General features: G+C 40.9%; 1 protein-coding gene and 1 non-coding gene across 2 annotated transcripts; both read left to right on the forward strand.

The window, feature by feature from the left end:
• The first annotated feature begins 670 nt into the window (after window positions 1–670).
• LOC131236055 (protein CURLY FLAG LEAF 1-like) lies at window positions 671–2,108 on the forward strand. Its single transcript, XM_058233146.1, has 2 exons — window positions 671–1,186; window positions 1,473–2,108. Exons 1-2 carry the CDS (start codon window positions 884–886, stop codon window positions 1,803–1,805), a joined length of 636 nt encoding a protein of 211 aa, XP_058089129.1. The 5' UTR covers window positions 671–883; the 3' UTR covers window positions 1,806–2,108.
• A 9,842-nt stretch (window positions 2,109–11,950) lies between these two features.
• Window positions 11,951–12,055, forward strand: LOC131236056 (small nucleolar RNA R71). The gene has a single exon (XR_009166516.1). It is a non-coding gene; the product is annotated as a small nucleolar RNA R71 (small nucleolar RNA).
• Window positions 12,056–13,210: the final 1,155 nt, after the last annotated feature.

Here is a 13,210-nt window from a genome sequence, read left to right on the forward strand (position 1 = left end):
TTGTTACTTAATTTATAACAATTTTCCAAAATGCCCCCTCCCACTTAGTTTACAAATTCCTAATGTATTTTAAAACTGAAATTGTCATCGTTGTCACCATCATCATCACCTAAGCTTTATCCCAAGTGATTGGTATCGGTTACACAAATCATGTTTTGCCATTTCAGTCAATCAAAGTTTCAGGTAGTGTGCTCCCACCTTTCCGTGGAAAAAAGATTATAACTTCAGTTAAACCATATGTTATCAAGTCTTTTCTCACTAACTTCACCAGCATTTTAAACTAACATTGTATCTTTTAAAAGAAAAAGAATCATAGACATTAAATTACGGTTGGTTGAGTTATGCGGACGAGTCTATCTTAGTAGAGCCAACACTGGTGAGTCTGAAAAGAGTCGATGTTCTCTTAAACCACAATATTCAAATATAGTAATCACTGCATTAGTAGATATGAAGCAACGTTTCTAGAAGTTCTTACTACAAGCTTTCGTTAGGAGTTAGATTTTGGGTAGTTTGAGTGAGATATTGACGTGGGTCATGTAGTGATTTTTATTGAATGTAGTGGGAAATAGGATTTTTGGGCATTTAAGGGCTCTCTACTTGTCAACTTTAATGCTCGGCCTGCCCTCCTTTTAATGGGGTTCGATGAAGGCCATTTAAGAACCCCTCTTAAGTATACACGCCCCTCTTGCATGACCCTTTCAATCAAGAGGAAGGAATTTGATTGTGTATACTTGGTTTGCTTTTCCCACATTAAAATCCCAACCTCTTTCAAGCCTCAACCTCCCTCAACTTGCCTCTCACTCACCTGTTAGGGAGGCTTCCTCATTTTGGTCTTTCTCCATCTTCACGCTCATGTACTAGATTGTGTCATAGGATAGAGAGGATGATGATTAAGGAATTCTTACAACAAAAGCAAGAACTTTCTTTGGGGAAGGGGGAAGAGGAGAAGAACAAGAAAATGAGGCTTTGGAGGGTGGCAGATCGTCCTGAGCTTTCATTGGGCCCCTCCCGATTCATTGTTGCGGAGTGCGGAAATAGCTCGTCGTCGGAGTCCGAAGCGAATCCTTGTCGGAAGAGGAAGTATGCATTCGATCAATTAAAGACTGATCCCATGATTCAAACTAGTATCGAGCTTCAGCTAAAAGACCCATTGCCTTTGGACTGGGAACAATGCCTAGATCTTGAAGTATCTCTCTCTCTCTCTCTCTCTCTCTCTCTCTCTCTCTCTCTCTCTCTCTCTGTGTGTGTGTGTGTGTGTGTGTGTTGTGACAAATATATATATATATATATATATATATATATATGTTTGTATGTATTCATGTGCACGTACATACAAGTACATGCCCATACTTCATGTTGACATACTTGAAAGTGATGATTACGAGTGAGTTGGATTCCATAGGAAATTATCCATCATGTGTTTTAATTGTTTTCTCATGATTAATCTAATATTAGTTGGGTTTGATTTGCAGTCTGGGAGAATGTACTATTTGAATAGGAAGACCTTGAAGAAGAGCTGGAACTGGCCCAAAGACCAAAAGATAGACTTGGAGCTCAACATTTCAACACTATCCAATTCTGATGGGAACAGCGCTACAGTGGTTGAAGATGCAAATAAGAACTACAACACAAGCAGCAACATGGTTGCTGTGGCATGTCTTAAGTGCCATCTCCTTGTCATGCTGTGCAAGTCCTCTCCGTCTTGCCCGAATTGCAAATACCTGCATTCGTTGCCGACCCAACAAAGCCCGCGTCCAAAGATTTCAACCACAAAAACCTTAGAAACACTAAGCCTCTTAAATTAGCTCTGGTTAGAAGAATGTCTAAACCTGAGTAATCAACAGCGGTGGTAGACTCCCAGGAGTTTCAGCACGAGGCCGAGGTCTGGGGTTCGAGCACCCATAAGTGGTGAAATCCCACTACGGCATGTGTGCGGGGTATATATGGCTTGTTTTCTTCTTTAATCCACGAGATTTTGTAGACAGTTCATAAACTATGTTAATCATAGAGCTCGAATGGGTGGTTAGATTAGTGTTTAGGTTAGATATTGTATTTAAAGGAGTATAAATAGTAAAAGCTTGGAAGTTTGAATGTAAATTTTCTTGTTCAGGACTTGCAATTTGTGGTTCATGGCATGTAAAGATATGAATGTCAGCCAATTGAATGTAATTGAGTTTTGAGGAACTATGTGATCCTTGATCCTAGGATATACAAAGATTCCTCAGATTTTCAGTTTGTGCAAACGGGGCCAAGGTTCATGATCAGGACCGTTGCTTTGATGAGAGCCCCACAGTGGATGGATCATGACTCAAAAAATATCCTTGAAAGAACAATCCAATCTCTTCAAATGTTGGGCTGGAAATTGATTTATAAGATGGTTAGGAGTGTCTAATCCAGAGATCTTATTAATATTCTGTTCTGGCTGTTGCCCATCAGATCAACAGTTTGGATTGTAAACTGCAGGGCCGAATGTACAAACCGAAAATCCAAATCATCGGGTGAGGATTGTACAGTTCCTCGTGAAATTTTAACTGCGATTAATTGTTTCTACACAAGAAAGCCTTTAATATTTATGGCATTATATGTGACAGGAAGATATCTGATACTATGGCAGACTGCAATGTTTCATATGCAATCACTCAGAAATATGCGGCACACATCAACTCCAATTAAAATTTCCAAATTTCTGGACCCACTATCAATACTCAGTCATTCCAAGATCAGCTTGCTTGTTCGCTGAATCTGCACCATTGAATATTTTCATTCCAACTATCCACTAAATGTCCACCAATCATCTAGTTAGTGTTGCGCAGCACGCCAATAACGCAGTGAGCATAGATCAAATCTCAGGCCTCACCCACAAACGATAAACAGGAAGAAATATAAACTAGAAATAGATCAAAGTATTCAAAACAAAGCACAAGATAAGATATACGTGAAAAAACCTCAAATTAGGGTAAAAAACCACGAATACAAACTTCTACTATGAAGAACAAAGATTACAAAGCAATATACTAACCTCTCCCTTTGAAGCACATAGAAAACCCTTTTGCCCACACCTTAGAATAATTTTCCCTTGCTTTTTCTCACTATATGAAAAACCCTAGGAACTCATGTTTATAGTTTAGGAAACTCCCCTCTCCGCATTCCAGTTGCGAAAGGACTTGCGACACGAAATCTGCGCAAAATCACGGAAAGAATCTGCGTAACCTTGATTGGTCGTGCAGCCTGCACAACCGGTCGAACACCTCGGGATCAAAAAACAGTGTTCGCTGGACTTTGAGTCAAGCCGGTCTACGACCGGTCGAGCCGGACCCTACGACCGGTCGAGCATGGCTCACGACCGGTCGAGGACGATCCCAGATGTGGCTCCACATCTTAATAGTTAGGTAGTCAACTTAATGCAATTTAAAATCTATGGTACATCTAAATTGAGGATAGCCATTTGAACAGTTTTAATTGAGTTACATATACGCCACATGTAGAATATCATAGTGCTTGCACATCAACCATAACACTCTACCAGAGCATCAAAGTACACTGTTACAGATTAAAAGAAGAACATTTTACCAGGATAATGTTTCACATTCCATTTCTGGTCTCCTATTTCCACTACATTTGGTTACATTGCAAAAACCAAGAAGTTAAATCAAGCTAGAGGTACTAGTACAATGCCTCCCAAGGTGTGGATTACAAACACCTTTCCATGGTGATATTTATTCATGAAAGCTGTTATGGTGGAGATGTAGTTTCTGAGACAAAAAGGGTCCTTTGTTATTAGTCTTTGTACTTCGTTCCAGTATATTCTTTCAATTGTAGCTCTTAACTGATGGTTTAATAGCCAAACTAGTCTTGGGACAGACGAGGTGTGGCAACCGTCATCAGCCCATCAAATTGGCTGATTGACGTTCTGCTCAGAGAGGTCTATTAGAGCTGGTTGGAATCAAAATGAAATGAGAGTTGTTGGGCCGATCTCAAGAGAGTGGAGCTGGTGTAACTACAAATGGATCTTTTAAAAAAATAAAATAATAATTATTATTATTATTTATTTTTTTAGACACGCACCCGGCGCACACACCAACGCACGTCGTAGTGGGATTTCACCACCTATGGGTATTGAACCCATGACCTCGTGTTGAAACTCCTCAGAGTCTACCACTAAGGTGAGGGTAGTGAGGCCCAAGCAGAGATGATTTTCAGATCGAGGGATTCCCTTCCCCCTGCCATCTGTTTCACTCCCCAAGTGCGGGGTTGTGATGTAGTAATAAACTCGGTAAGACCGAGGTCGAATCCACAGGGACTGAACGTTATCTGAAACCAAGTAGAACTAGAAATAGACTAAGATGCGATCTAAACAAAGTAGAATTTAAAAAATAATTATGGAATAATTATCTAAAACTTTAAGGAATTCAGAGAAAGGAAACTAGGGATTCAGAGGATCCACTTGTAGAGATTAGGGAGATCTTATGCCAGTATCACAAATTATGGAAATTTACTGAACTGCCATTGATATAGGTTTCAAGAGATGAAAGGTGTATGAATTAGAATGGATTCCATCACCAAACCATGCCCAGGAGACAGAGTAAACAATAGAATTAAACTAATTACCAACCAATTAACAATGTATGAAGATCAGGAAGGTACTGTCATCCTACCATGCCCATGAGACGATGGTGAACAACAGGGCTTCCTGACGTCATAAACATTAAAAGGGGAGAGGAATATTCAAAGCCATTGCAAGCCCATTGTAATTTCAGTCACAACATGCCATTAAAGAAAAAAAAAAATATTCCCATCAAATCAACCCAATACCAAATCTATTCAGTTTAAAATAGAATTAAAGGCAACAAAATCTTCCCATCACGCTACAAGCTTCACCTCTTAGCCCTAGCTAAGAGGATTAGCTACACATGGATGGGTTGGTTAAATAAAATAAAATAAAATAAAATAAAAAGAAAAGAATAAGAAGGGAAGAAAGAGAAAACCCAGCTTTTCCTCCCGTTCCAGCCGTCCCGTCTCTCTCAATCCCAGCAGCCAACGTCTCTGCCTCCCACGTCGCCTTCCTTGACGTGCAGCCCCTCCTGTCTTCACTCTTCCAGCCCTTTTCCCAACCACGCACAGCAGCAGCAGAAAAACTGCCTGTTTCCCCCAGCCGTTCTCTCTCTCTCTCTCTCTCACCGTGGATGCCTCTTCCTTCCTCTTTTCCTTCCTTTTAAAGATGGCCAGCGTCCGTTGCTGCGTAAAAATAAAAAAAATCCGAGTTTTGAGTCGGTCAGCGCCTGCTGACCGACTTCCTTAATGTTTATACTCGTCCGGTGTACTTGTGCACCTTGCACGTGCACTGCATGCGTGGGTCCACTGGTGATGTTTGTAAGAAATCTGCTCCATCCATCTGTTTTGACACGTAGTTTAAGGCGTTGAGACCAAAATTGGAGTATATCCAGATATCAGGCGGGGCCCACATAATGATTAAAGGGGCTGATCTGTCCGTTGGGCCCCTTCTACAGTGATCCAATGGATGAAAATTTACGTGTACGGTTAATTCATGGCCCTCAGGCCAAGTATGAAGTTTTGAGCCAATCAGATGGCAAGAACTATGTGATCTTTCATTTTTCACCAATTTCGGGCCTCTTTAATGTAAATGGCCTGCTTTCCTCGGATCCTTGATGCATAATTCCATCGATCTTCGTCTCCTGGAGTCCGTCCCCTGCCTTGGGTGTCCTCAGAGTGTTAAATCCATGCATTTACCACCTTTTTTCAGTCCAGGCTCTTAAACACACCCTGCATTACAAATACAATTAAATCAGGCTATTAAACGGTATCATGCTTGTAAATCCATGCAATAAATGGGTCTGATATGCAATATTTGACCCTCAACACAACCCCCAACCAGCATTTTGCTAGTCCCGAGCAAAGTATGCGAAAAATAAATTGAGAATTACAGAATAATTTCTACAACTCAAGGGATTTATGAAAAATAGTTCAGATACTCGAATTCTAAGATTCATGAATGTTGGCATTACTTTTTCCTGAAATCAAGCTCACGGTAAACTTCATAATCAAGTTCAAATATATTAGTCCATCAATTAGTATAATTCTAAATATTGAATTCCATGGATGTATAGTCCAATCTCGACTTGTCAACATTAAGATTTACCTTGATATTTAAGAATATCATTGGTAACAAAGAAGAGAAATCATGATAACCCAACTTGGCTTACACCTTATCTTTTTATTCTTTAAATTTTTATTTTTTTTTTTGATTTTCTCATTAGAATTAATGTTAAGAAGAGGGATCAGATCCTCACCTACAGGGAGCAAACCTAAGGTAAAGACTGTACACCCAACTTTTTCACATATCATTCATGGGGAATCGAATCCTCACATATAGGGAGCAAACCTATGGTAAAGACTGTTCGCCCAATCCATTCGATTCAAGTGGGTTTCTTTCATGTTTAGTGATTACCAAGTTAGTCCTTTAATATCGAACTGAAACCTTAATATGCAAGCGAGATGTGTCCTGGGAATTCATGACTCAATCAATGTTTACAATTCTAATACTGGATTTAACAATTCAAACTTAGTTGTGAAATTTAATAGATGATTGAATCCAAGAGTCATGAAGTACCAACATCACGCATCTTGAAATTCTAAATGCCCTAGATGGCCATCAAAATCACTTGACTTCATCAGAAATCCTGAAAAATTAAAAATTTTCACAACGTTTGCTCAAGACCAAGAAAACACTGATTAGGAAACCTAATCTCCCACCCCCAACCAAAAAATCTACATTGTCCTCAATGTAAATGAAATAAACATGCAATACACATGAGACAACAGAAATATAAGAGGAGTGATGGGAAGATAGTACCTGGACGAAGGAATCAGGAAGTTTTCCAAAAATATCTACGTAAAAGAGAGTCAGTACAAGAGAGAAACCAACAAAAGTAAAAATAAAATCCTACCTATACCACTTTCGCAGGTGCTCTCGATTGCATTTAGCGCATGCAACAAGCCTTTAAACCCCTAGGTTACCCCTAGTGGACGAGTTGTAGTCTCGTGAGGGTTTGCGGCAATGCTACCCACAAACATTGAACTAATGAATGAGAAAATGAAATAAGTTGAAAAGCTGGGTTGCCTCCCAGGAGCGCTAAGTTTACCGTCTTCAGCCAGACAAAAGCAACTACCATAATCCTATGAAAGCGATAAACCTACCTATACCTCCATCGGGCTAGGAGATCAGTCCTGGTAAACAGGATCAGTCAGAGGCATGGACATGTCCTCTGAATCAAATTTCTCGACAAATGGCTTTAAACGATGTCCATTTACTTTAAACTCCTTGCCATTGTCGGGATCTCTTATCTCACGGCCCCATGAGGATAAGCAGAACAACAATGTAAGGGCCGGTCCAACGAGATCGAAGCTTACCCGGAAAGAGATGTAATCGAGAATTATACAAAAGGACCTTCTGACCAGGCGTGAATGATTTTCGCAAAATGTGTTGGTCATGGAATGCTTTCATCTTGTCCTTGTAAATTCTCGCATTAACGTACGCATCGTTCCGGATTTCTTCAAGTTCATTTAATTGAAGTTTGCGTAGCGAGCCAGCGTTGTCCAGATTGAAATTTAGATTTTTGATCGCCCAGTACGCTTTATGTTCCAACTCCACAGGCAAGTGACAAGCTTTCCCATAGACAAGTCTAAAGGGAGACATTCCAATAGGAGTTTTAAATGCAGTACGGTATGCCCATAAGGCATCGGTCAATCGGATTGACCAATCCTTACGATCTGGGTTAACCGTTTTCTCCAAAATGTGTTTAATCTCCCTATTGGAAATCTCAGCTTGTCCACTTGTCTGCGGATGGTATGGGGTGCTCACTTTATGAGAGATACCGTATTTCTTCATTAAGCTCTCGAATGGTCTATTACAAAAGTGTGAGCCCCCATCACTAATGATGGCTCGAGGCGTCCCGAATCGAGAAAGGATGTTCTCTTTCAGGAATTTAATGACCGTGCGATGGTCATTCTTTCGACACGGAATCGCTTCGACCCATTTAGTGACATAATCCACGGCGAGCAAAATATACAGATTTCCAAACGATTGGGGGAATGGTCCCATGAAATCGATGCCCGGCAATCAAATGCTTCAATGATAAGAATGGGATTCAAAGGCATCATATTTCGCGGGACAATGCTCCCAATTTCGACAACGCTCACAAGCTTTGCAAAACTCATGAGTGTCCCTAAACATAGTGGGCCAATCCATAAAGCCACACTGCAGAATCTTGGCCGTGGTCTTTTTAGCAGAAAAGTGACCACCACAGGCCTCTGAGTGACAGAAGGAGATGATGCTCTGATGCTCATCGTCTGGTACACATCTCCTTAGAATTTGGTCTGGGCAATATTTAAATAAATAAGGATCATCCCAGAAAAAGTTGCGCACCTCGGTGAAAAATTTCTTCTTATCTTGCGCAGTCCACTGTGTTGGTATGGCACCTGTAGCAAGATAATTAGCAATATCAGCAAACCAAGGTGAATGGGAGACTCTGAACAGCTGTTCATCAGGGAACATGTCATTGATATGGGTCGCCTCAAGGGAATCAGAGGTATTAAGGCGAGAAAGGTGATCAGCCACTACGTTCTCTACTCCCTTTTTATCTTTAATTTCCAAATCAAATTCTTGGAGTAGAAGGATCCATCGTATCAAGCGGGGCTTAGAATCATTCTTAGAAAGAAGATATTTCAGTGCCGCATGATCTGTATAGATAATGATCTTGGATCCGATCAGGTAGGACCTAAATTTGTCCAAGGCGAACACTACGGCTAAGAGTTCCTTTTCCGTAGTCGAGTAGTTCACTTGGGCAGGATTTAGAGTCCTACTTGCGTAGTGAATGACGTAGGGCTTCTTGTCTTTTCTCTGGCCTAGGACCGCCCCAAGAGCATAATCAGAAGCATCGCACATAAGTTCAAAAGGGAGGCTCCAGTCGGGTGGCTGCATGATAGGTGCAGTGGTTAACGTGCCTTTAAGCTTGGTGAAAGCTTCCTGGCACTGCTCAGTCCACTCGTACGGAGCATCCTTTTGAAGAAGATTACATAAAGGGCGAGAGAGAAGACTAAAGTCCTTTATGAATCTCCTGTAAAATCCTGCGTGGCCTAAGAAAGATCGCACGTCTCTGATGTTCTTGGGTGGAGGTAGGTTAGAGATAAGATCGATTTTTGCCTTATCTACCTCGATTCCTTTGGACGAGATGATATGCCCAAGGACAATTCCCTTCTGAACCATGAAATGGCACTTCTCCCAATTAAGTACCAAGTTCTTTTCTTCACATCTTTTCAGCACACATTTAAGACTTTCCAAGCACTTGCTGAAAGATGGACCATAAACAGAGAAGTCGTCCATGAAGACCTCTAGATATTGCCCCACCATGTCAGAAAAAATACTAAGCATACATCGCTGAAAGGTGGCAGGGGCATTACATAGTCCGAATGGCATCCTTCGATAGGCAAAGGTGCCGTAGGGACATGTAAATGTGGTCTTTTCCTGGTCTTCAGGGGCTATCTCTATCTGGTTGTAGCTTTGAATACCCGTCAAGAAAACTATAATAGGAATGACCAGCTAACCTTCCAGGATCTGATCAATGAATGGTAAGGAAAGTGGTCTTTCCTCGTGACGGTATTCAACTTCCTGTAGTCAATGCACATTCTCCAACCAGTAGTGACTCTAGTTGGCACGAGTTCATTATTAGCATTGGCTACGATGGTGATTCCGGACTTCTTAGGGACCACTTGAGTTGGACTCACCCATTGACTATCAGATATAGGGTATATAATACCCACATCCAATAGTTTAAGAACCTCGGCTTTAACCACTTCCTTCATATTTGGATTTAGTCTACGTTGTGGTTGCCGAGCGGTTTTTGCATTATCCTCAAGATATATGCGGTGAGTACAAATCGAGGGGTCGATTCCCTTGAGGTCCGCTATCGTCCATCCTAGGGCTCCTTTATGCTCAATGAGAGTAGATATAAGCATACTCTCCTGTTCTTTCTCCAGGTGGGCAGAGATCACCACCGGGTATGTCTCATCCTGACCTAAATAGGCATATTTCAAATCAGAGGGCAAAGGTTTTAGGTCAAGCTTCGGCGGCTTGAGATTAGACGGTAGAGGCACTACATCAGTTTGTGGTAATTCTTCAAATTGTGGCCTCCATCGGTTAACTTCAAGTACCGGTGCAGTATCAAGCAAGGCGCACGTCTCCCTAATCATGTCATCATCAAAATCATGGGAGTGGGCCAGGCACGTCTCTAGATGGTCGGAGGATAAGGTCAGAGGTGTCGTATCTTCCACGAAAGAGTCAATCATGTTAATGTCGTGGAAATCGTCATCATCCTCTGAGTTGCTGCCGTTATTGAAAAAAATGTTTGACTCCAATGTCAAATTTCCAAAAGACATAGTCATGATACCATTCCTGCAATTGATAATTGCATTTGACGTGGCAAGGAATGGGCGACCAAGAATGACGGGAATCTGAGTGCTCATGTTATTGATGGGTTCGGTGTCCAGGATGATAAAATCTACAGGGTAGTAAAATCTATCAACTTGGACCAACACATCCTCAATTATCCCTCTTGGTACACGAACAGAGCGATCAGCAAGTTGTAGTGTAGTTAGGGTGGGTTTTAATTCACCCAAACCTAACTGTTTGTATACCGAGTAGGGAATCAAATTGACGCTCGCTCCTAAGTCAAGAAGTGCGTGATCAATTCGATGGTTCCCGATTACACATGATATGGTTGGGCTACCGGGATCCTTGAATTTCTGCGGCACGTCTTGCTTCAGGATGGCACTCACTTTCTCAGTCAAGAAGATTTTCTTTTGAATAATTTTCCGTCGCTTGGTCGTGCATAAGTCTTTTAGAAATTTGGCATATGAAGGTATCTGTTTAACGACATCAAGTAGAGGAATGTTGACTTTCACCTGTTTCAACACCTCTAGGATATCCTGAGAGTTAGAGAGAGGTTTTGGTGAAACCAACCGTTGGGGGAATGGAGCAACTGGCTTCTCTAGAAGTTCCGGTTCCACTTTTTGTGGGACATCACTGGATCCATCATTGTTGTTCTCTTTTGGTTCTTGAGGCTTTTCGGGCCTAACCGGAAGAGTTTTATCAATGATCTTCCCACTCCTAAGAGTGGTGATGGATTTAGCATGTCCCATCTGATTTGAAGAGCTGGGATCATTATTCTCGTATTGCGGTTTAGGATTGGGGAGAGGTTGTGCAGGAAGCATCCCCTTTTCTATAACCGTCATACGAGAATCTATCTTTTGCATAAAATCTGTGATTCCCCGCATTGCCTGAGCCAGCTCTTGTATGGGATTTTGAACCGGTTCCTCTTGAGGTTTCACTTGATTTGGATTTTGATTGAAGAAACCTGGAGGAGTCGCCGTTTGTCCATTCCTCCAACTAAAGTTTGGATGATTTTTCCAGCCAGGATTGTATGTGTTGGAGTTAGGTCCAGTAAAAGGTCTTTGATAGTTGTTTACGGCATTGGCTTGTTCATTCAACACTCCTCGAAAGGCAGGTATTGTAGGACAGTTTTCAGTTGTGTGAATGTTGCAATCACAGATGCCGCAAACAATTTCATTGACCTTATCCTTCTTTCCTTCCATGGCCTCAACTTTCCTTATGAGCGTAGTCACTTTACACTTGAGATCATCCTCTTCTTTCAAGAGGTATAATCCACCTTTCTCCTTTAATTGAGTCGGCCTAGACGTGGTGTTCGACTTTGGGTAATAGTCCCAAGATTGTGTTTTTTCAGCCAAACTATCGAGGTAGTCCCATACCTCGTCGATATCTTTATTAATGAACTCTCCATTACACATTGTCTCGACCATTTGGCGCATGGAAGATGTCAGTCCATCATAGAAAAAATTTGTAATGCGCCACGTTTCAAATCCGTGTTGTGGGCATGTACTTACCAAATCTTTGATTCTTTCCCAACTTTGAAAGAATGTTTCATCTTCCTTTTGGGCAAAGTTCATGATCGCTTTCGAGGGTAATCGTTTTATGATGTGGGAAGAATTTTTTTATGAATTCCCTCTGCATGTCGTTCCACGTGCCAATGGATCTAGGACGTAGTGAATGTAACCACGTCTTAGCTTTCTCTTTTAAGGAAAAAGGAAAGAGTTTCAGCCTAATTGTATCCTCAGATACATTAGGAAAACATAATGTAGCTATTATCTCATCGAACTCTTTCAAATGTAAATATGGACTTTCAGATTCAAGTCCATGGAATTTGGGAAGGAGTTGGATAACTCCTGGCTTGATGTCCATCTGTCCTGTGTTTTCAGGAAAAATCATGCATGAGGGCGTACTCACTCCCGCCGGTTGTAGAAAATCTCGTAAAGTACGAGGCGGGGGTGCTTGTTGCACCTCATTCTCATCATGGTTATCCTCCACCCTGGGTGGAAGTAGAGGAGGTTGGTCTTCAGCCATAACCTCAGTTAACTCAGGGGATTTCGAGCGGTGTCTAATCCTGCGATGGATAGTCAACCCCTCAACCACTCCTCCTTCAGTCAAGAGACGTCGAGTGTCGTCACGGGCCCACTTGGGCATGAAACACTCGCAGCCCTCAATTCACAGCCTAATCCTAAGGAAGGAAAAAAGAAAATCTAAAACGAAAGAGAGGGAGAATTGGAAAGGAATTACCAAATTGAGGCTCCTAAGTTAAGGACCTGCAAAATAAAACAAAAATAAGTTAGATTCTATAAAGGAGAGAAACGATACTTTAAAAGAAAAATAACAGTAAAGTAATTTCTAAAAGAAAGTATTCTTTAAAGAAAAACGGAAATTTCTAAAGTAAACTAGGAAAGCCTAAACTAAAAAGTAAATTACTACAAGAAAATTGAAAAATAGAGAGTAGGGAAGGAGTGTACCAAAATAGAGATTTCTATCTTAAAGGCCTACAAAATAGGAAGGTTAGTTTCTAAACAAAAATCCTAAAAATAAATTAAGAAACAGAATTAGATTCAAAAAGTGTTAGAATTAGAAAGTTAATAGAACCAAAATAGAAAGTCAATTTCTAAATAACCTAAATTCTAAAAATAACCTATTTCCTACAGAACAGAGGATACTAGAATTAGAAAGTTTCTAAAATCTAAACCCTAATTCTATAAAAAGAAAAAGTAGAGAATTTAAGAAAGAATTACCAAT

Source organism: Magnolia sinica, unplaced genomic scaffold (assembly GCF_029962835.1).
Source record: "Magnolia sinica isolate HGM2019 unplaced genomic scaffold, MsV1 ctg142, whole genome shotgun sequence".
Classification (NCBI taxonomy): domain Eukaryota; kingdom Viridiplantae; phylum Streptophyta; class Magnoliopsida; order Magnoliales; family Magnoliaceae; genus Magnolia; species Magnolia sinica.